Source organism: Budorcas taxicolor, chromosome 19 (assembly GCF_023091745.1).
Source record: "Budorcas taxicolor isolate Tak-1 chromosome 19, Takin1.1, whole genome shotgun sequence".
Classification (NCBI taxonomy): domain Eukaryota; kingdom Metazoa; phylum Chordata; class Mammalia; order Artiodactyla; family Bovidae; genus Budorcas; species Budorcas taxicolor.
In genome coordinates, this window is record NC_068928.1 from 31,841,120 (window position 1) to 31,865,043 (window position 23,924).

Here is a 23,924-nt window from a genome sequence, read left to right on the forward strand (position 1 = left end):
ACTTTCAGCTTCCATAGCTGGGGGATGGTACACAACTGCTGTATTAAGCCACCCAGTTTGTGGTACTTTGTCACAGTAGTCCTAGTACAAACAGATTTCTCTAAGACTGTGAGCTCCAATGACTTGATCTATAAATGTGCATAATCCTGTGTTAGCTGCAAGATTGTTGCAAAAAAGGTAAAATGTTATTAGATGAGACAAGGTATGTAAATTCTGGGACATGGGAAGAACCTAAGAGGGGTTGTCTGCGGTGTTACCATCTTCATCATCACTACAACCACCACCCTCACCACCACCTTCCTCGAGGTTCCTTTCTCCTGGGAAGTCTTGCTTTCTTTTTCTGTACTCTTGACATTTTTATACAAAGCTTATGTGATTTTTAAAATAACAATAAAGTCATTTTGCTTAACTGTGGATGCCCAGGCCCACCCTCTAAGGTTTTTGATTCAGCAGGTCTCTGGAAGGAGCTTTATTTGAAGGTGTCCAGACATGAACTGTCAGTAAGTTTGGAAAGCGCAACAGAACTGATGTGGTGGAACTGGTATTGGTATTCCTGTTCTATAAACACAGAAACTGAGGCCAGAGGAAATTGAACCCAAGTCAGAAAATGCAAAATCGAATAATTTCGGGGGGCTGGACTTCAATAACTTCACTTGTTTGATGAAATGTGAAACTTGACTAGTAGGGGAAAGGCCAGATAATGGGGACTCTATAATACGTAAAATATGGGAGACGGCCCAGAATTAGGATTAAGAACACATGCCTTGGAAATCAGGCAGGTTTAAATTCTAGTTGTGGTACATGCTTTCCAGCTATGTGAACTCGGAAAAATTATTTCTTTTAAAATCTTTTAAGATCTCAAGCTCATTTTCTGAAAATGAGAATGACACTCATCTGGGTTCCTGTGAAAGGTAAATGTCATGCTAAGGAACTTAACACACAGTAAGTGCTAAAGAAATGGCATGCTTTTGCAAACATGCATTGATACTTACTTCAAAAAAATCAATATCTTCATCTTCTGATATTGTTTTAAAGGTACAAATGTAGGGGGAAAGAAGGTCTATAGATGAGAACTAGTAACTTAAGAAAAGATGTAATTGTTTATATTTTCCTAGTAGCTTGCTAATCACTTTTGTTCTGAGAATCTTAATTTTCTACTGTTGTTTTACAGGTACAAATGCAGGGAGGTATCATGCCTCCATTGATGAGAACAACTAACTAAATTTAGAAAAGATGTGATGTTTATGCTTTCCTAGTACTTTGCTAATTTTTTTTTTTTTTTCTGAGAATAACCTTTCTGGGATCCTTCTTATTAATTTTAGTGAATCTCCTTGTACCCCGGGATTCTCCAGTTTAACGTCAACAGGTCACTTGCCAGAACATGTAAGAACAGTTTTTAGGAGTTCCTGGTAGCCAACAGAAACCTACGTGTTTATGGATGCTCTTTATACATAATGATTTTCCCAACCGGTAGTGCCTAATAGGATTTGTTTCCTGCGACACTTGGAACATCTTACCGTATTCTTCATCAGGCTTCAAGATTCTGAGAAGGAAACCCGGAAAGGAATGCTTTCCTGATGCGGACATTCTGACATCAGCAAAGGAACTGGGTACACATTCAACAGCCAAGAAACAAGACAGGAAGCTAGTCTGCACAAAATTGCCTCTTTTATTTGCATGTCATTTAAACCACTGTGGACTGACATCCTAGGGGAAACAGCTACCCTACTGAGTCTGTGCTACTTTTGTGAGATGCAATACGCGTCTTGGCCATCTGGAACAATCTGGGCTGTTTCTCCACGTTGTCTTCCTCAGCAAGCTCTGGGGCAGGACCCTCAGCTTCCAGTTCCCACTTGTGACTGTATTATCTGGGATGCAATGAGTGGGAAACCCAGGAAGCGGCTTGAGCAGAACAGTCCACTTGCAGCCAAGCTCCAGTGGTGCCCCAGCAATTTCATCCAGAACCTGGGCTCTCTTTTCACACCCTGCCTCCCTCAGCAGCTTATTTCATCATTTCACAGTTGTGAGATGGCTCAGCGCTGCTTCCTGGGGAGGAAAAGTAGGGGAAAGGCCCAGAGCCCTGCCCATGCATGCCCAGCTTCAGTGGTAAAGGAGATTATTCCCAGCCACCTTGCCCGAGCGAGAGCTTCTCTTTCTCTCTGGGACCAGAACTGGGTCGCAGGGCCTCCCTGGCTGTCAGAAACTCAAGGCAAGTGTGACTGAGATTCTCTGACGGACTGGAGGGAGGCACTCGTGACTCATCTCCTGGGCTGCCTGTACTGCTTCCCCGAATGTCAGAGTCTGCTGATTCAAGAGGTGGAAGGCCGCAGCAGGGAAGAGTTAACTCTCGTGCATTCCCCTGCTGCGCTTCCTTTTCTTGCATTCCTGAACTTCTCTTTTCCACTTGTGATATCTCCAGGCTCCCGGATGGAATCAGCCCTGGGGTGGAGAGCTAGAAAAGGTCACAGCTGAGGGGTAATGTCTGACTGGAGTGACCCTGCACCAGGATCCCTACTGGTCACCTTGGAGGAATTAAGTGAAACGAGGAGCCAATTATTTGAACTTGGAGGAGGTGGACTTGTACACTTATAGACTTCCCAGATGGCTCAGCAGTAGAGAACCTGCCTGCCAATGCAGGAGACAAGGGTTATCCCTAAGTAGGGAAGATGTCCTGGAGAAGGAAATGGCAACCCACTCCAGAATCCTCGCCTGGGAAATATCATGGACACAGGAGCCTGCTTGGAGTCACAACGAGTCGGACACGACTTAGCGACTAAATAACAACCTGTACACTTACAGCAGAACAGCTGTTCACCTGAGAACTCGCAGAGCTTCTCTGTCCTGGCTCCAAACTTACCCTGATCCTGGGCCTGCGATGCTATGGTCAGGAGTCTGCAAACCACATTAGCAGGCTCCCCATGCCCACTGCTCTGCTCTGCCAAGAAGGGACAGCGATGCCTGAGGGTGGAGGGGAGGGGCTCCCAGGCTCCTTCCTTCCTTCCTTCCTCCCACCTGCGGCTTCAGGGCGCCTCCCTCCACTGCTTCTTCACCCCATTAGCAGCGGCAGAGGCCGCATGCAGCTTTCCTAACAACTGACGTTCTCGCTTGGTCGGGTGGGCATTGAGACCAGAGCACTGGTAGAAGGGCAGTTCCTCCTGGTTTCTACACTGTGATAATCCAGAACTCGTCCCTGTCCCCCAGGCACAGACACAGGAGCGCTTCCGGAAGCTGCTGCCTGGGTGACACCTTAAGAGTTCTGTTTTTGCCTTTTCTATGACCTGGGTAACAACTCTGTATGTGTTCATCTCTATGCTAAATTCTACTGGTGCAATTTCCGTCTCTGACCTGATTTGACTCAGTGGCACTGCCATGAAGCCACAGGCAAAGGAAAGGGGCTTAACTTCCAGAAATATCCTTGGTTCCCAACACCAGAGCTGCCTACTGTGACAACAGTCAACTTTACTAAGCCTCCAGAGACGGCAGGTGAAGCCACTGCTTATCATTACATTGTGGCCCTGAACACACACACCCACACCCACACACCCACCCAGAAGCCCTGAGGCATGAGCAGAACCTCCCCCGTCCTCCCAGGAGCCCAGCTCCTGAAGTACCTGAGCATCCACCTTTTCCGGGAGCCCCTTTCTAAGCAGGAGGCGTCCCTCAAGCAAGAAGCAAACAAGGCCTGTCTTGTCACCACCTATTCTATTGGTGAGTTAGTATGTCTTCATTTCTCCATTTAGGAGTGGAATGGCTGAGTCATGTGACAGCCCCTTAACTTTCTGAAAACCTGCCAGACTGTTTTCAAAGACAGCTCCACCATTTTCCATTCCCATCCGTGGCATACTAGGCTTCCAGTTTCCCCACACTCTCATTTCGGTGTTATCTCTTATCTGTATTTTTGACTCGGGCCACCTCAAGGAGCATGAAGTGATATCTAAAGGAGATTTTAAGTTATATTTCTCTTATGGCTAATGACGTACACCTCTTCTCTTTGCACTCTTCTTGTATATTTTCTTTGGAAAAACTCTATTCATATCCTTTGCCTATCCTTAGGCTTTGAAATCTATTTTGCTTTTAGAGAGATAGCTCTGTGTCAACTGAGCGTATCCTGCATTTTAGGTTAGGATTTTGTCTACAGAAAGCTAGGTCTTTATCTACTGCAGTAAATTCATCAAGGCTTTGAAAGAGTTAGCATCTACTCAGATGACCCACCTACAACCTTATCACTGAAGATAGAGAAACTACCCTCCTAGAACCAAGTTACCTATTTCTCCCTCCTCTTTCAGAAACGGAATCTCTCTCCTTCAGTGCACTGTTACTTGCAGAAATCCAACACCAAAACCAGACGAAGAGAGAGCTGCTGACCACTGCCCTCCTAACCAGGGCACAGATGTTAACTTAGTTCTTAGCCGTGGCAGGCTTCTGGCTGGCTACCTACTGCAGAGACATCTTTTAATTCTCTCAACCATCTTAAAGAATATATACTATTAGGATCTGCGTCGTGCAGCGACAAAGCCGAGGTTCAGGGGACTTGGGCCATTTGTTTAACAAGTCAGAAGGCCAGAAGGTGCAGCCAGGGATACAGAGGTCACTCCAGAGCCCGAAATCTTAAAACTCTGCACGCACCTTCCTCATCCCGGGATGCTCAGACGATTCCTCAGGGTGGCTCGGGGTCCAGGAGCCCGAGTTCATCGTTTCCCGCCTTAACGGCGACTATGGTAACGCTGTAACTGAGGATGCGGGAAGATGGAGGCACCGTCCCCAGAACCATTTCCTCCTGGCAGTCCAGAAGGACCAGGAGGTAACTGCAAGCGGCCCGCGAGCAGCCCCTGGCCGGCCCAGCCCAGCCTAGCACCAGGGCCCTCGGATCCCGCCAGGGATGCCGGCCTCGGGGCAGGAAGCGGGGGCTCGCCGTCTCGGGCAGCCTTTCCTCGGAAGCCTCTGCCACCCCCGGGTACCTCGCGTCCCCGAGAAAGCACCTCAGACCCCGGCCCCTCTGCCCCGGGGCCACGCTGCCCTGCGGTCTTCCTAACCACAGCCGCAGCTCTTCGCTTCCGCCTCGCGCCTGCCGGAAGTGACGAACCGGACGCGTCGCTCTTCCCACGGGGGGGCGGGGAAGGAAGATGGCGGCGCCCAGCAACCGGTGAGGAGAGAGGACACGGGGCTCCCGGGGGCGGCTGGACTCTTGCGTGATGGCCGCATCCCCGCACACTCTCTCCTCACGCCTCCTGACAGGTACTGCACACCACCTCGGGCACGGATTTGGGGGAATTCTCTTTTCGTTGCCACGTGCTACACCGTGGTTCCGCCTGTCTGCAACCTTGGGAGCCCTTGGCGAGGTCGGCTGGGGCATCGGTGAGGGAAGTGACCTACGGGGCTGCCTGAAGTGAAGGGGCCTCGGAGGTAGGGCCTAGTCTTGCATTGGGGTTCCGGTGGTCCGCACACCGCGTCCATCTCCTAGCCCCCGGAGGTGGGTAGGGGACGCGATGTCTGGTGCTTCTTTCAGTTTTCAGAGGCTGGAGGCTCAGGAGAGAGGAACCTGGGGGCTCCCCGAGCCTCTTGGCTTCTCAGGGCCTTAGGTTCTAGCGATGTGTAAGTTACTCATACGTTGCACTTGTAAGAACCTGGCAAGTGCTTAGCTTCCCCGCCGCCCCCCCCCCCCCCGCCCCCAACCCGGAAGCCTTGTTCCAATATAAAGTGTCATGATGACAATAATAAAGACGGTGACCACCTCGGACTGCGGGCCATAACCATCTCCCGCCCCCCAGGCTTTTGTCTTTCTACCATTATCGTGGTCCCTGATATAATCCCACCAGGCCCACCTGTCACAATTACATGTTTAGTGTAGATGTGCTTTCTTGCCCTTTGGCTGGGTCTCAGCTCCAATGTTTCCTGTTAAGAGAGGCTTGAGCACACTATCTAGGTAGAACCCCTGGCCCTCTGTTATCTCATCACCCTCTTTCCTTCATTATGGTTAGAACAGCCTTTGATTGCTTACTTATAACCGATTTACTATGTGTTTCTCCCAACTGCAAGATTGAATCTTGTAAAGGCTGGGATGGTTTCTCTCTGGTTCATCTCTGTGTCCCCAGTGCCGGAAACAATACCTGGTGTGCACTGTTGGTGCTGAGTAATTATTTATGAATGAATGAAATTTGTCCTGATGGAGACATTAAGGTGGAGGTTGGGCATTGTTTTGTCTCAGTAGTTTAGGGTGATAACTGATGTGTGAGAAATGTGTCACTGGTTGTCCATATTCAAGATGGACTCCCTTTGGAAATCCCAGAAACTTTTTTTATTGGCTCAGCCACGGGACTTGTGAAGTCTTAGTTGCCCAACCAGGGATCAAACTCAGGCCCATGGCAGTAAAAGATTGGAGTCCTAAACACTGGACCTTCAGTGGACTTCCCATCTGGCAATATTGATCACAATTACTCTGAAATTCCTTTCTCTTCTTTTCTCCTAATATTGTTATTCTGTGTGTCTCTTTTGGCTGTGTGATCTCAGGGCATATCAACTTTATTTTCTGGAATTGAGTTTACTCCTCTATAAACTGAGGCTGTTCAGCTAGATGATCTCAAAGGTCTCTTCTGGTTCAAAGGGCGCGAGGAGGGTGAGAAGTGGGAGTGTGTATAGATGATGAAAACACGATTGGCCGAGATTTGAGCATTGTTGAACCTGGGGGATCAGTAATGGGGGCTCATTGGATTCGTCTGCTGTTGCATATGATTGGAATTTTCCACGATGAAACATTTTATTTGAAGGGTCTGTGGTTCTTTTTGAATTTGTTACCTTCTCCCATCCCTGACTGTGAGTGTTGGATTCTGACCTGAGACGCTCATTCTCAGAGAGCTCATCCTTTCTGAATGCTGGAATTATCTCCTCTGTAGGGAGGTTTTTTCCAGCATGCATTGCTCAAGATGGGGTTCTTTTCTGCTTTCATTTCTGTATTTTCAGCTTCCTATAGGACAGATCTACCTCACTACTCAGAATTCCCCAGTTCAGGAAGTGGGCTGCTTATGGTTCAAATGGTTTGTTGCTGGATCTGTCTTTTTGATGCTGGTATGGGAGGAATAGCCAAGACAGCTTGGCTTCCTGAAGGTATGAACCAAAAGATCTGCTCTTAAGTGGCCTGTGCAGCCTGCTGTGGTACACTGGGAAGATCTACTGCTGGCGCTTGGTATGGAAGCAGCACAGTGGGAAGCGGGCCGAAAGGTACACGGGGACTGTATCAGGTGTCTCCATGCCCTCCTGGGTTTGGTCATGCCCGACTGTTCTTCAAAAGCTTAACAGTGTTTTATAGCCGTTGAAAACTTTCAGAACCTTTCCATTTCATATCCATGCGCTTCATTTTTAAAGCCCTACAATCTTGACTCAGTGTTGATGGTGAATAATGGATGTGATCATTTGTGTCCTGATTTTTAATGCATTTGTTATAAGCCATGTGTACCTTCAAACCTATATTTCTTTACACAGGGCCAAAATGTCTTTAAATTTCTGGACACTGATTGTTTTGACTAAATGAAGTATTTTCGTCATTTAAAAGTGCTGTTTCCAAGCTGGTTTTGTTTCCATAAAGTCTCATTTGTAATCCACATAATCTTGAGAGATATTTTCCAAGATGGTTCTTTTCCTCCCAGGAACATACATTTCTCACTGGACCAGTGGATCTCACAACTGGTTTTGAAATTAAGGTGTAGAATGATAAAACTTGGTGTCTTCTTGACATAACCTGTTAATATTGAAATCCTGTTATCCCAGAGAACAATGTCAAGGCAAGAAAGGAAAAATACATACCATTAAAAAAAAAGATAGACTATCAGAGGACTAAATTCAAAGGAAATTTCAATCAGTGGACTGATTTCAACACTACCATTCCTTTCTATATACATATACAGACACCACATATTCATGGATGTGGAAAATAAGCATGTCGTATTTACCCGAGGGCCGAGGATATGATTTCAGTGAAGAGGGGACTTATCTCCAGTCTAAAATAATTGCCTTGGTTACCATGGGGTGGTGATAGCTCTCCTTCCCCCTGTCCAGGTGAGCGATGTGGGCAACCGAGTCATCAGCCCTCATCTCATTCTTATATGGAGGAGACAGTCTGCTAGCTGTTGTAGCAGAGGTCAGGACGGAGTCCCCGCTTTCAATGAACTAAAACAAAAAAAAATGATGTAGAAACAATCTGCATTAAGAAGTGCTACAAAAACGAGTATGAAATGCTAGACTGCTTGAAAGAAACTTCGACATTTGACAGGCAGAGTGGAAACAGGACGCTGCAAGCAAGGAGACGCATAAACAAAGATGGGCAAACTGAAATCGTGGGGCAGGACAGTGAGTCACATGTATGTGATTGGGCAGATGATGTGTATTCTAGGCTTCAGAAGGAAACCATCTGGCTCTGTGGGACTGGGATTGGAGAGGAAAGGCTTTAACCAAAGTCAGGACAAGTGGTTTGCATCCCACAACTCTACGGTATCCAGGTGTGCGATAATAAGGGTCTGTGTCTCTCAGCAGCAGGGAAAGAAGTGGACAGATTTGACCAGTGTTTCCGAGTTGACTGGAGCTGATGGTTATTAGGTGATGAAGGAAGAGTTCAAGGTGGTCTTGGAATCTCACATAGGCGATGGTTTTATCTGCAGTAGAGGACAGAGTAGAGATAAGGGTGAGACTAAAGTTTTCTGAGAGACATTACAAGCCATCCACGTGGAGATCCTCAGCAGGTGGAAACAGGCATAGCAACTCTAGAAATGGCTTGGAGATTAAAAATTACCTTAGGGTTTCAGGAATGGAGAATTGATGGGTGGATGAGAACCGGGAGTCGTTAGGGTCATGGAAGCCACAGGAGAAAAGACTTAAAAGAAGGGGATGGTGGGGGGAATGTCTCTGCTGTGCTCCTGTTGGAAGCTTTCCCAGGATGAGACTTTACACAGAAGCATTGGGTTTGTTGCCATTTGAGAGAAGGTTTAGAGATGAATGACTAAAAGCCACATTTGGATACACCGAAAATAGCTTCTTCCTAACTAGCTTGATAGAGTCATACTTTAGTGAGAGCAATTTCCTCTGTCTTTTAGTTGGCTTACCCGATAACGGCCAAAATATTAATCTGAAATTTATTTTCCGGTTTACTCTTATTTCTTGGAGGAGGAAATGGCAACCCGCTCCAGTATTCTTGCTTGGAGAATCCCATGGACAGAGAAGCCTGGTGGGTTACAGTCCATGGGGTCGCAAAGAGTCAGACACGACTGAGCGACTTCACTTACTTTATGGTTATTTATTGAGAAAAATTGGGCTTCTCATTTTATCCTCTTTAGAAAGTGACCAAGCTGATTGTTTTACATTTGATTCTCTAAGAGATTGATGGTTTGGTCATTTCAACCTTTGATGTAATAAAAGCATAATTATCCTGAGGGCTTCCCTGCTGGCTCACAGTGAAGAATCTGCCTGCAATGCAGGAGAGCCAGGTTTAATCCCTGGGTCAGAAAGATCCCCTAGAGAGGAGAATGGCTACCCACCCCAGTATTCTTACCTGGAGAATCCCTTGGACAGAGGAGCTTGGCAGGCTACAGTTCATGGGGTTGCAAAGAGTTGGACACGACTGAGTGACTAACACTTTCACTTTTAATGATCCTGAGATGAACAAGTTCCCTAACTCTGCTGGAGAATTATACTCGGACAGTGAGCAGGGCCGATCAATAACCATTCATTCACGAGTCTGGATCAGATCATTTCAGAGTTCAGACCCATCACACATGCACTGCCCACCGTGGTGCTGGCTCTGCTTCTGGGTAGGTCCAGTCATCGCTTGGTGAGATATAATGGCCATTTTAATTTTTTTCCTCTTTCTTTGATAGGCTGGGGAGGAGGATGCATCTGGTATCTAGAAAGAAGAGCCATGCGAGAGTCACCTCGTAGATTCCTGCATCTTCTCAGGAACGTCAATCAGCAGTGGGTCACATTTCAACACGTTAACTTCCTCCGGCGCATGGTAGGTTCAGAAGACCATGCTCACTGGGCTCTCTGCCTTTACTTTCCCTGTTCAAGGGGATTTTAGAAATTCCTGTTGTCAGAAGAGCTGCAACAAGTACTCTTTGAAAAAGACTTTTATTTCCTGCCCTCTTAAGTTTTTCCACAACGTTAATCCCTTGTTTTGATTATGCTTAACTGAAACCAGAATAACTCTGATGTCTTAAGTTTTAAAGTATGATCTCGACCTTATTGATTAAGTCTGGAGAAAGATGGAAAGCTGCTTGCATGTTTTGAGTAGGCCACAGTTAGGAAAAGCTGAACTGTTATAATTCATCTTTTTAAATTCTTTAAAGTTCTATGAATACATCAGTAATACAGAAATAATTGCCTCAAAAGTAGGTCCTCCCTGTTATTTTACATCAGCAGTGAGATTCAAACATGCACTTCTGAACAGATTCAAACAAATTGAGTTCTTGTGATTTTCTGGGCATTTTACAGTGGGCGTTCATAGTATAGCTCAGTCTGTTTGTAGACCTTGGACCAGGTTGACTCTGTGTTGTCGTCAGCATGGTAACTTAATATTTGCCACTTTCTCAAATCATGAAGTATCGTAGAATGAAGAAGCCACAGCTAAAAACTCATAATTTCTGTGCAAGCATGAAAGAATAGCAAATTCATAATCTGAAGTCCTATTTGACATTTCTCTAATCTTTTTTTTTTAACCTTACAAAGTCCATTTTAGCTTTTAAAATCTTTTAATAAAACTCATTTTGATGAGAGATTTTAGTTTCCAATAATAATCAGACTTGTAAAGTTGAGGATGGAGGATAATGGATATTTAGAAGAGAAACTCAAATACATAGGATGCTTTTTATATGTAAACAGAACTCTGAATTCATTCCTGAGTTTGTAACTCCTTCCTTAGACAAGTGTATGTAATTTCAAGCCTTCGTGATGTAATTGGAAAAAGTCACTTAGGTAGTTATCAGGAAAGGGCTTCAGTTCTAGGAGCATCTGTAACTAACTAGTTTTATATTCTTGGCTCTGTCAGATTGTTTTCCAAGCCTTGGTTTCCTCATTTGAAAGTTAAGAGATACTAGTAACGATCTGTCTTCTTTCACAATTTTTGAGAAGACTGAATGAGATATGTCTCCTATAAACTCTAAGGATATATGTTGTTTAAAACTGTAAAGTGCCTCATGGATGTTAGCCACAGTTACTCCTTTTGGCTAGTAAGTAACAGAGGTTGTCTGAGTCTTCAGCCCAATTCTGTCCACACACCCACTGCCCTGATGGTACTGAGCCCTGGGTTGTGGTCCCCTTGGAGCCTCTCTGCACTGCTGGCTGGGCAACAAGGAAAGTCAGCAGGTTGACTTGGGCTCTTGAGTCTAGAAAACTTTTGCACTGTATTTGGAATGTTAAACCTGCAACTTCTGAGTCTTATGTCAGGGGAAATCCTGGGGGAGATGAATAAGAAATCAATTTATCTTTCTTTCTGGGAACTTAAACCCATAGGATTTTTTCTAAGTCATAGAATCTGAAAACCAGTTAATTGTCTTCTCCATATCTTAGTCGAGTGACCTCCATGTAACACACACTAATAGGAGTTATTTCAGCGAATATTTATAGAGGTGCAGGAAAATCTTTTAAGTACTGTAGAAGTCGGACTGATGTAAAGTGTTTCTGAACAACCACTTAAGAGCATTTTGGGCCGCAGTTTCCTAAGTTATGTGTACCTTTTTTTTTTTTTTTCAATTCAGTATGTCACACAACTAAACAGAAGCCTCAAGCAGCAAATAAAACCAAAGCCAGAACCAGCAGAATCTCCTTTCCTTGCAAAAACTTCTTTGGATGAGGCCAAAGCCGAAATATGCGAGATGAGACCTCTTGTACCCTCCAGCCTGTCTCTGTCCGGAAAGCCAAGTGAAAAAGCATTGATAGAACTAGAACCCACCTCAGTAACTGAGGGCTCCATAGCTCTGGGGAAAGAGACGAAAGAAGAGAAGCAGTGGAAAGAGATGAAGCTCCGTGCAGATGATTTGCCAGGAATTCTGGCCCGGCTGTCCAAAATCAAACTCACAGGTACTTTGGAATTTTTTTTTGGTCTCGTCAGTCTTACTTGAAACTATTCTTTTAGTTAAACAAACTACTAAATTTATTACTGCCCCAAAGGAATATTTTAAACTGCAGGTCCTCTTTTAGTATTTTTCCTTCTTCAACTTAACTGGGATTTGAAATAAAATTTTTGGTTTTGTTTATGCAGAATTGTAAATAGTATTACCCTGAACATGTTGTGGGCTTCCTTGGTGGCTCAGTGGTAGAGAATATGCCTGTCAGTGCAGGAAACCTGGGTTCAGTCCCTGGATGCAGTGGATCCCCTGGAGAAGGGAATGGCAACCCACTCCCAGCATTCTTGCCTGGAGAATTCCTGTGGACAGAAGAGCCTGGTGGGCTACAGTTCATGGGGTCGCAAAAAGGTCAGGCACAACTGAGAGACTAAACAACAACAAAACATTGTACTAGAAAGAGTCTCTCTCACTTGCAGTTAAACGGAATGTCTGTCCTGCTTGTTTCCTTGTCTTTTGTGTGTTTACACCTTCTGTCCTGTAAAGACGCGGTAAGAGAATGCATCCTGATTCAGTTCTGAAACCAAGAAGGGCCACATTGCTGGGCTTGATGGGCCGTGAACCCACAGGCGCCGGGGCCCCCAGCTCACTGCTGTGGTTGCTTCTCATAGGGCCTCTGGGATTGTCCCACGTACCCAGGGATGTAGATTGCTTCTCTGCAAAGAGGTTTGGTACCAGATGTTTTTGCTGAAGTCTAGCAGACTGCACCACATTTTATTGTATCTGCTTGGGTATTAACCCATGAGTCATGTCGTTCAGTTGTTACAGCCCCCCTGGGAGTCTGGCCGAGCTTTATTGTCACCTCGTCTCATAGCTTAGCCTCAAAATGGCTTATTCTGTGCTAATCCTATTAGAAGGCATGTTCTGGCCCACCCTGCAGACAGAAGGCCTGGTCTCCCCTTTCCTTCTTGGATAAGAATGGTGGTGGTTCAGTCGCTGTTGTCTCTGACTCTTTGCGACCCCATGGACTACAGCTCACCAGGCTCCTCTGTCCATAGGGTTTCCCAGGCAGGACTACAGCTCACCAGGCTCCTCTGTCCATAGGGTTTCCCAGGCAGGAATACTGGAGTGGGTTGCCATTTCCCTTCTCCAGAGGATCTTCCTGATCCAGGGATCAAACCTGCGTCTCCTGCATTGCAGGTGATTCTTCACCGCCAGAGCCACCAGAGAAGCCCTTGGATGAGAATAAGGTGAAGAATACAGATGGGGAATGGGTGGATGATATAGTAACACTACGTATTCTTCGAAGACAGAAAGTGGTCAGTAATATTACTGAGGCAGAATTGGGAAAGGAACAGATGAGACAGAGCATTTTCAGAGTAGAGAAAATCAGGGAAAAAGTAGTGGTTGGTTGGTTGTTTTTCAAAAGTTGAGCTTGAAATTCAGGGTAGAAGGAGGTAAGGAGATGAGTTCTTTCCTCAGCCACCAAACTCACTTTAAATCTTTTGAGGGGATGACAGACAGACACAGGAATTTGACAAACGAGCTGAGGAATCACAGTAAGACTTGCACAGGGTAACTAACAATGAGCCTGATCACAGGTGCTATCTGTGTGTCTCACGATGGCTGAGCAGTCATCACATTCCTGCAGAAGTTATCTTGTGTCACTTGCACAAGCAGTGTGCGAATCATGTGTTGACATGTTAAGAATGACCCCAGATACGATCGTAAGGATGTCACCTCCAAGATGAGACTGCTCTGTCTGCAGGCGTCGGAAGCGAGTTCCCCCAGCAGCGGGACATCTCTCTCTGTGTGCACTGCAGTATCTCCATCCCGCCGGGCACGTTACTTCTCTTATCGCCCCGCTTCTGTCAGTAATACCAGCATTCTTCACTTCCCCCAGACAGGAAACCCTGGAGTCAGTCTTAATTCTTTGCTCTCTGTTGAGAGCATCATCTCCAGTCTCACCTCCTTTGTTAGCCCTGCAAGGTTCTGCACCCCCTCTCTGCAAGCTGAGGTCCAGAACTCCTGAGGCATTTGGTCCTAACTACCCTCTCTGTCCCATCTTCCTGCCATACTGACTTTCCTTTTCTCATCTACTCATAACCCACTCAAGAGTACCTTCCCTTCATGGTGCCTCCTGCCTGGACTCTGCCTGAGTTTAAAGGAACATGGTAACCTGGAATGATTAAGCTCCTCCCCAGAAACAGACTTTTTCCCTTTCCCCTGTCCCCCATTCCCACCCCTGTCCTAGCAGCTGGGTGTGTCTGTCCTCCCCACCGTGCTCAGTCCTCCCGCCTCCTTGGAGACAGGTCTGCCCCCATATCCAGTCAGATCCTTTCAAGGGTTTTCCCTTAGTCCTGCTCTGGCCTGCTCTTGACAGTCAATAAAGAGCATCAGCATTTCATCCATCATATGCATGAAAATATTTCTGTCACATTTTGCTTTTTCTGTTTGTGATGTTTACTTGGTGATGTTTTGTTCCATTTTATTTTGCCCCATTGGAATTTTTAACTTTCATGTATTAAGTCTTACTAGTTCTTTTAATGCTTAGAAATATTTTCACCACCCTGAGGTTATAGAAGCCTTCACTTATGTTTTTTTCAGGCACTTCTATATTTTTACTGTGTTCTTTAAGGTTTGGGGACCATGTTGAAGGTATTTCACTGTAAGGTGTAGAGGTGATTAGAAAACTGGTGATAGCACTGTTGAGCGAGGCTTGCCTCTTTTTGTAAATAAAGTTTTATTGGAACATAGCCACAGCTGTTGGTTCTGTGCTCATGGCACACTACCTCGGCAGACTTGAGTCATTGCCTCAGAATAGTCATGGCCTGGAAAGTGAGTGTAGTGACCTCTGGGCCAGAGTCCCTGCTCTCAAGTCATTGCTCTTACTAGTTCAGTGACCTTGAGCAAGTTCCATACGTCCGTGCCTCAGTTTACCCATCTGTAAAGTGGGATTAGTAATGATAACTTACTTCCTAGGGGTGTACTGAGTGTTAAATAGAATGACGTCTGGAAACTGCATAGAAGCGACCATGTTAAAACCTATACACTCGTTTCTTAAATAAAAAATAAATTCATCACCTGGGTGATGTAACTTGCAGGCCCTTGAGTTTGCTGCCCTGCCTTTGGAGAACTTCCAGCCCTCTGCTTGGAAGACTGGATGAATGATTGTGTTGAGACTTAAGAATGGCAGTACTGAAGGGAGGAGAACCAGGTGTGAGGGGAGGCAGTACTGGACACGCAGAATTGGAGTTGCCCAGGCAGCGCTAGCTGTGAAGGACGGGACCCCCGGGCTGGGAGAGCGTGGGGTTGACTTGCAGCCATGGTGGTGAGCAGGCCAGGTGTAAAGTGGCCAGAGCAGAAAGCCAAGGACAAGACTTTGGGGCCAGTCCGCTTTTAAGGACGGGGCAGAACGTGTAATGGGGCCTGCAAGGGAATATGTGGTCAGAGGAAGGGAAACAGGAGAGGGCTTCATCACGGAAAGGGCCCATAAAGGAAGTGATCAACACCTAAATGCTAGAGGTCTCCTAAGAAGCCTGGCCATGGAGTTGTTTTATCTGGCAGTTAGGAAGTCAGCATTGAGGCTGCTAAATCAGGAACTAATTATCAGTGTTTCTTCTTCTTAGAGTCTCAAATGAGGTACTTTTAAATATTTAATTTAGAATGATGTCTTAAAGTTTGTTTTCATAATGCTTAGTTCTTTAAGGGTTTATGGGAAAGGGTAATAGTTGGTTTAGGATCAGGTTGGGGGGTCAGCGGGGAGCATCTTCCTTCCTTTCGTGTAAGCTGTTGTATTGCTTTTTCTGTTCGGTACCTTTAGAGTGTTGTGTATCCAAGCAGGGCTTCATCCTTAAAACATGGTCTGAAATCTCCAGCCATGACTAAATCGCTCTTTTAGCGGCGGTTGTGCTGTATGTAGAGTGTGCGTTGACTCATCAGTCTGCTGAGACGCACGCATGGCACATGTGTGTATTCCCATGGCGCTTCCTGGACACCAGCCCCAGGGATCAGATCCTGGAGCCCCAGGATGGGACCCAGAGCTCTGCACCTTGGCACGGGTGCAGATGATCGCATGCAGGTGTTCCTGGGCCACCCTTCGAGAGAGCGAGGGAGGCGCCACGCTGGCAGAGGGCCGGCCCGGACCCTCGTGGTCTGGCAGGCGTGGGTGGCTCGCCCCCTCCTTCCCGTGAGAGCCTGAGCAACCCTGGCCACGACTGGCATGGGAGCAGCTGTGGGCAGGGGGTGGGGGGGGAGGTCTGGACCACACAGGAGAGGTGTGCACGGGCGAGATGCACACGTGGGTCGGGGAGCAGCCTCCCCTGCAGCCACAGATGGAAAAGTCCCGGCAGTGAACATCTCTCGTATCATTTTATATATTCCCTGCCCCCGGTTTCTGGATGAGCTAATTGAATTCAAGTCATTTCCTTCTGCTTATTCCATTTAAAGAGGCAACACCCTTCGAGTGACCCCAACTCTCTTATTTGACCTCTTGCCTCCCTATTTATTTTATGACTTGAATTCATACATGTCTTGGAGTCTGCAGGATTTTTTTTTTTTTAAGAAAATCCCTGGTGTTTATCAATTGGTTTCTTTTGGACTCTTTACATCTTGGGCAATTCATTTATAGCTCATGATAGCCAAGGCAGAAATACCTTCGGGGCAGTGATCACTTTGATAGAACTTGTCTTTCTTCCTTCGCCTCCTTCGTGTATAGCTGTAACACACCAAGGATAATAAGCTGTAGACTAAGGAAGAGCCACATAGTGACCATGTGTCCCATTCATTTGTAGGACAGCAGAGTTGCAGCAGGATGGGGCTCTTTCATTTATACCAGGATCTGGGCCAAAGTCTGCAGGAGCTAATGCCGTTTAAAGATTTGTTTTTTTTTCTATGAAAGGAAGTAAGACTGAGTTTATAAAGAAGTTATAGTGTGTCTCCCTTGAGTTTCTCTTGCCAGCCGAGCTATTTACAATATGTTTTTGGAGTTTGTTGCAAGGACCACACTGGGGTGAAGAAATTTTATTTGGATTAGGATCATAAGACACTTTGGTGACTCAACCAAGTTAACACTTAATATGGGTCAATAAAAAGCAGAAATTTTTTCCTGAATAATGTCTGTGCTGAAAAGCTGCAGCACGTTTTTTTCCTGAGACCAGAACACTAAAATAGTTTGTTTATTGAAGCCAATAGATTAGGCTGTTGACAGAACTGATGTGAACTGCAGCCTGCCAGTTTCTGGACTTCTTTCTCCAGAACCTAGAATGCTGCTTTTTATTAAAAGGAAAAAAAAAAAACAAACCCAAGAATAGAGGATGCAGTTTTATTTTATGTTGCTTAAAAAGGTCAACGTACTATAATTATCAGCTCTCAGATACCGCATAAAACATTTTTCACATTTACCTAAAAATATTGTTATAGTTTCTTAAATTTTAATATATATTTTGAAATAATTACCTTAATATTTGTATGCTTGATAAATGTTAAAGCAGTATTTTCATTACTGAGTTTTACTTTTAGAACAAATAGAAAATACAGAGAAGCCAAAATGGGAAGGATGGGACTCTTCTTATAATTCTAAATATAATCATCCAAGTGATACCTGTTTTGATGATTTTGGGGTATTCTAGAATGTTTTTCTGAGACTTCCCTGGTGGCTCAGGAGACCTGGGTTTGATCCCTCGGTCAGAAAGATCTCCTGGAGAAGGGAATGGCTACCCACTCCAGTATTCTTGCCTGGAGAATCAATCCCATGGACAGAGGAACCTGGCGGGCTACAGTCCATGGGGTCGCAAAGAGTCGGATACAATTGAACAACTAACACGCACACACAGAATGTTTTTCCATACATGCCATTCAAATACTTTTGCTTTTTAAACAAAAATAGGATCATGATGTAAATATTTTCTACAGTTAAAAAAAAAAACCTAATTCTGTGAATATTTTTTTGTGCCACTGTTTTTGGTGGCCATTTCTTTTAACAAGTGGTGTTTTGTGAAGATACAAAAGCACACGAGAACACCCCTCCCTGTGTGACGTGGCATCCCTGGGTGCCTCTTTTGCGTTTTCAGCTCGAGGACGGAGACTCCCAGTCTGTTACTGGTAAAACATTCCTGTGGCCTGAAGGAGATGCAGAGGGAGCTACCAGCAAGGGAACTTCTACTCTAAAGAGGTTTTTCCAGTGTGGTTTTGAAACCACTGTGCCAGCGCCCTGCTCGCCAAGTCTGGTTTCTCTCATGGTCTGCCTCCACTCTCAGTACACAGGGTGTCTGTGCTCAGTGTCTTCTCCAGCGCCCCTGCCAGGCATACGTGCTGTGAAGGGCCATGTGGGTGGGGGCCTGCCCGTCGGGTTGAGGTCCTCCACATCATCTCCACCTCGACTTGGTGAGAATGACGTCAAGGAAGGCTCTGCATCCTCTCTGCCCCGGCCCCTTCTCTCTCCTTTCCAGGCGGCGCAGCTGCCCCAGCACAGTCCTGCTGTTGCATAACGTGGGTCCAGGACAGCACGGTTCACCCTGGCCTCTGCTCCTCACTCCTCACCCTCCACAGCAGCCAGAAAGACAGCGTCCCCTCAGATAGCCTTTATTCCCCTCCCAGGCAGCATTAGTGGTAGAGAACCCCCCCTGTCAATGCAGGAGGCATAAGAGGCTCGGGTTCAACCCTTGGGTTGGGAAGATCCCCTGGCAAAGGGCGCAGCAACCCACTCCAGTGTCCTTGCTTGGGGAATCCCATGGACAGAGGAGCCCGCCGGCCTACAGCCATAGGGTCACAAGGAGTCGGACACACCTGAAGCAACTCAGCACACACACATCCATTTTCTCACCACTTGGTAATTTTCTGCTACTCAAATAGTGAAAGGCACAAGTCATCCCTCAGCATCTGTCTTCAGTTTCATCTCATCTGCACTGTATTTAACAAACATTTCTTGAGGGTTTTAGTATCCACTCTACCTAATTTATTGCTGATGTAGGTTTTTCTCTAATTTTCATGTTTATTCCATCATTTCAGTTGGTTTCTGGTGGGAGTGGGCCATGTAGATGCTTCAGCCAGTGTTCCAAGTTAGATGAAAACTATTTTTATCTGGGCTATTCTGTCTTCTGATGATGTCACTGCTTTAAATACAGTTTGAGATTAATTCTTTCCCAGCTGAGCTACCAGAGAAAGAACCCAAGATTAATTGGATTGATTTTAAGTATGAGATGGGTGGTAGATGCTAGAGGAATGTCGAGCTAAATTTCATGATGATAATCATTCTCAAAAATGCATTGACAACTTTTATGAAGAGAAGGAGAAAAAGCTATGAGTTGAGAATGGGCTCAGCTGCATGTAACTGAAAACTTGAAGAACAGTAACTTAAGCAGATGAAGGGTTTATAAACTCTCTCGTATCAAGGAGTCTGAGATTAGGAGTCGAGAGCTAGTGCTCAGGGATTTTGTTAACATAGTTGGCCCATGCTCATTGCTCTGTTCTCATTAGCTTCTGGCTTTTGTCCTCAAGACCACAAGGTGGCTGCCACTCCCCCATCATCATGTTGTATTCCAGCAGAAAGAATGAAGAAAGGGGATGATGTGGAAAGGCAGAAACCTCCTTAACAAGACTTGGCCTTTTTAGGGAATTCGCTGGTGGCCCAATGGCTTGGATTCTGTGCTTTCATTGCCAAGGGTGCGGGTTCAGTCCCTGGTCCAGGAATTAAGATCGAGCAAGCCGGGACAGGCTTTTTACTTGGAAGGGGAAGGTCTTGATAGGAATATCTCCTTACATTTCATTGGCCAGGGCTGTACAGCAAGCATGGCTTCTCCAGCTAAAAGGGACGGGGTAAAGAATACCTCTATCATTTAAAAAAAAACCAGAGCATCTAAATCCAGCCTGGTCAGTGCTGTGTGTAGCCAGCTTCCCAGTGTCCTCACAGTGCCCACAAGGCTGTCTTTTTATGCAGCACGTCCCCTCCCAGGAAGAGGATGCAGGCTGCCCTGCTTTCCACCCCCCGGTTTTCAAAGACAGTAGAACCGCACCTCTGGATCTGCTGTGGGACCACACGACACCTGCGCTTCCTGTGCAGTGTGTTTAAATAAAGCTGCTTTGCCGCCGCGACATATACTTTCCCAGGGGTGGTTGTGGGTGTGCGGCCGTCTGTCGGCAGTCTTCCCCTGCCGTCTTGATCATCAGGTACATGTCTGAGACTTCTCCTGTGTGCTGGGGAATTGTCCCTGCTGGACTGTGCCGTGGAGGAAGACCAGCTGGCCCAAGGCTGCACTGAATAGTTCAGGTTGCTGGCGAAACTTCAGCAGAACAAAGAAGCGAGCCAGGCGGCCCCTCTTTCGCTCCTTTCTTATACTTAGAAGTCACTGAGGGCCTGTCATCCTGTTAAGTTGTCTTCTTTGCCCCAGATTCCATTATCCACCTGGAGAACTCCACTCCCTTTAATGGTTCTGAATCACCAGGTGTGGTCCGAGTAACTTGGAGTGCTTGTTAAAATGCAGATTCCTGTGCCTCGTCTCCATAAACTCTTTCACACTAGGTCTGGGGTGGGGGCGTAGGAATCTGTATTCTAACGAAGGGCCCTGGTTGGCAGGGTCCCCAGAACCTACTCTGAGAAACTGTTATCCGAAGAACTCACTCAACACCCTCTCCACCACCTCGGCTTCATGCTCAGCAAACCACCTTGCTCCCCATTTCAAACAAAAATCGAGCTTTGGTTTTCATCAAGTGGGAACTCTTGGTTTATCTGGATTCTCACAGGTCACGCCTTTTCTTCTCTCTGCCTGTCTCTTCTCCCTGCCCCATTTCCTATGAGCAACCAGCCGCATCACTGTGCACCCGGGGCGTTCTCTCAGGTTCTGCACACAGTCAGGCCTCCCCGCTCCCTGGCGGCTGTATTAGCCACATCTCTGGAGGGGCCTGATAGATGGCTCCCCATCCCTGCAGATGCCTGATTATCATTCTGGGGTGTCCTCGAGGGCCTAGTTTCTAGTTCAGAGTGAAGTACGATAGCATCTCACTTGCTAAGGTTAAGGAATGAGAAACTTAGCGAAGTGAATTTAAAAGGCTGCTACCGGGCTATCTCTTTAAGTGCTAAAAAGTTTTTGCACAGTAGCATTATTCTTTTTATATCTTAAGCAGGGGATGGTAAATTTGGAGGTTAAGAATGAAAAGAGGAGGGCTAACAGAGCAGTGTTCTGTTAAAACACAAGGCATGTTTTTTTATCTGTATTAACATGGGTGGTGCTCTCTTCAGAGGAGGTGGGCAGGCCATCTGATGCTCCCTTACGCCGTGGCCCTGTCACTGTTTCTTCTGCCTCTAGCACTCATACCTGCCCCTCCTCCCCATTCCCAGGCCAGCTCCTCCTCATCCTTCATCTTCACGTTTGACCTCAGTTTGAGCAGGTGTCTAGGTCGGGAGCCCTTACCTGCTGCAGCGTCCGTGACTTCACCCTCTGACCTGCTTTCACGCTGTGTTGTGCCTGTTGGCTTGTCTGAACCTCCACCAGCCTGTGGGCACCACGAGGCAGGGACCACATCCATCTCCTTGGCTTGTGGCATTCCCAGGGCCTCACTCCTGCCCTGTACATAATAGATACTCAAAAAATAGAAGCTTATGGGGGAAAAAAGCTGTAATGAACTCTCTTGCAAAAATTTGTAGAATTTAAAACAGCTTAGCTTTTAAGTACAAACAATCATTTTCCTGTGATGTAATAGCTGAATATTTTGTTGTTGTTCAGTCACTAAGTTGTGTCCAATTCTCTGTGACCCCATGGACCGTGGCATACCAGGCTCCTGTGTCCTCCACCATCTCCCAGAGGTAGCTCAAATTCATGTCCACTGAGTTGGTGATGCCATCTAACCATCTCATCCTCTTGTCGCCCCCTTCTCCTCCTGCCTTCAATCTTTCCCAGCATCCGGGTCTTTTCCAATGAGTCGGCTCTTCGCTTCAGGTGGCCAAAGTATTGGAGCTTCAGCTTCAGCATCAGTCCTTCCGATGAATATTCAGTGGCAGCTGTAAAGTATTGTACCTGCAACAGGTGACCTTGGGCCACTGTGTTTCATATTTCTGTCTGCTTTTCACCATGTCACCCTCACCTGTTGCCATTGATATGAAACTGAGAAAAATCTTCATTATTTTGGTAAAAACTGCTCAACTAATAGCTTCTTCTTGCCAAACTGATTTTTCAAAAGGACTGTTTTTACTTCTTAAATGCTTAATAAGCATCAGTTTTATGGAAACTTTTTTTAGTTAATTACAAAGATCATAAAGTGTTGGTTATTGAGTATACTGAGAAGAAATGTTTTTTTGTTGAAAAGGAAAACTAAAAATAGGATGAAAAAGTAGAAAAGCTTCGATAGTTCAAGGAAAAACTGTGATTGAAAGAACAGTCTTAGGGTCTCACTCAGTGTTGCCTAATTAACTTGGATGCAAACAGCTTTTCTGGATGTGTTTTTTTCTACAGACCTGATGGCTATTTCATTTCCTTCTTTGAATGCCGTGGATGCAAACCAAGTGCTTCCTGGGGAATTTCCTGGGGACTGAACTGAGTGCTTCATTTTTGTAATAGTGATGCTCAGTAAATTTGAAGTTAGGAGTTTCAATTTGGTCCTGGATTTTTAAGACCACCACCTCTGGTCACCGAGTATGAAAAAAATAAAGAGGAAAACTGGAAGGCCCTGCAAGTTCCTAGTTTTGCAGCTGTGTTATTAAAAATCTCCATTAGAAGTCTTTATCTTTTAACCTGATGTGGTCACAGTTTGTAGTCAGTTACTCTCTGATTGATTGTGTTTAATGTAGCTGAGGAAAAAAGTACCCTGTCTCTCATCAATTGACTTTTCATCTGAACGAAACAATAAGCATAAGAATTACCACCTTCCTCCATACATGTGTGGGTAACAGAATTGTCAGAAGGTTCACAGAACGCAGCCAAGCTGTGAAGCCTACGAGACTCACTTAAATTAGAAATTGAGCCATTTGAAGCTTATGGTGTTAATAGAAACGAAAAGAGAGGAAGAAGTCATAAGTACAGCTATCAGGTAAAAAATACAGGTTCGTTTGAAAATCAGAAAATACCTAATTCCCGCCTTTTAATTAAGTTGTATAGTTTTGAACTCTGAGATCCGTTAACGAAAACATTCCATTGCTTGGAGCCACCGGTGAACAAAGCCACACACAAATTCATTAACTGTCTGTTCTCTGGCTGCTTTGTACATAAAAGAGATTTAAAGAAAATACACCTCAGGTCTATAGGATTTGGTTTATAATATTGTATAGTCCCTGCTCTCAAGGATAATGAGATATAATAGATCACAAGGATAATTTGAAATCTATAGAGAATCTCAAACTCTCATTTAGTCAGCGGTTTCCATCTTTCAAGCAAATCTTTTATCAGAGTTGATAATTATCTGAATTGATTTATTGGAGTTTTGTTTTTCACTCTAATTCTTTTTGGGGCCAGGGCTGAAAAACAGCGAGGCAGTAAAAGAGAGAGATCAAGCAGGATGTAGATGACCAGTTTTTTAATATCATCTTTAGAGTAATTTTTAACGGATGATCTCAGAAAAGAGATAAAGTTCTTTTTAATGGATGATCTCAGAAGGAGCATGAGCACTTTCATTATGCTTGTACTCAGAGACCAGCAGTTCTCAAAGTATTGAGCCTTTATCCAAAAAAAAAAAAAAAATCATTCTTGATTAAGCCACTGCTTCAAGAAAACCTCTTGTGTACTGGAAAAGGGAAAACCTTTCAGCAGTTGCTTGCTGCTCTGGAAGCAGACCATGAGCTGGAGCTGGGGCGCCAGGACCCGCGGAGCCACCCTCTGCAGGGATGGAGCCCCCTAGGTGCAGAAGCAGGGGCATGTGGCCAGTGGGTGGGGCGAGGGGAACTTCTCCCCTCGGTGT

At 45.6% G+C, this 23,924-nt stretch overlaps 1 protein-coding gene across 1 annotated transcript in view; it reads left to right on the forward strand.

Moving 5' to 3' along the window:
- Window positions 1–5,107: 5,107 nt before the first annotated feature.
- Window positions 5,108–23,924, forward strand: part of LOC128065056 (protoheme IX farnesyltransferase, mitochondrial) — a 108,610-nt gene continuing 89,793 nt past the window's right edge. The window contains exons 1-3 of the mRNA XM_052658152.1: window positions 5,108–5,235; window positions 9,861–9,994; window positions 11,736–12,057. Of these exons, the coding sequence (XP_052514112.1) occupies window positions 5,193–5,235; window positions 9,861–9,994; window positions 11,736–12,057 (499 nt within the window). The 5' untranslated portion in view covers window positions 5,108–5,192. The remainder of the gene's footprint in view (window positions 5,236–9,860; window positions 9,995–11,735; window positions 12,058–23,924) is intronic.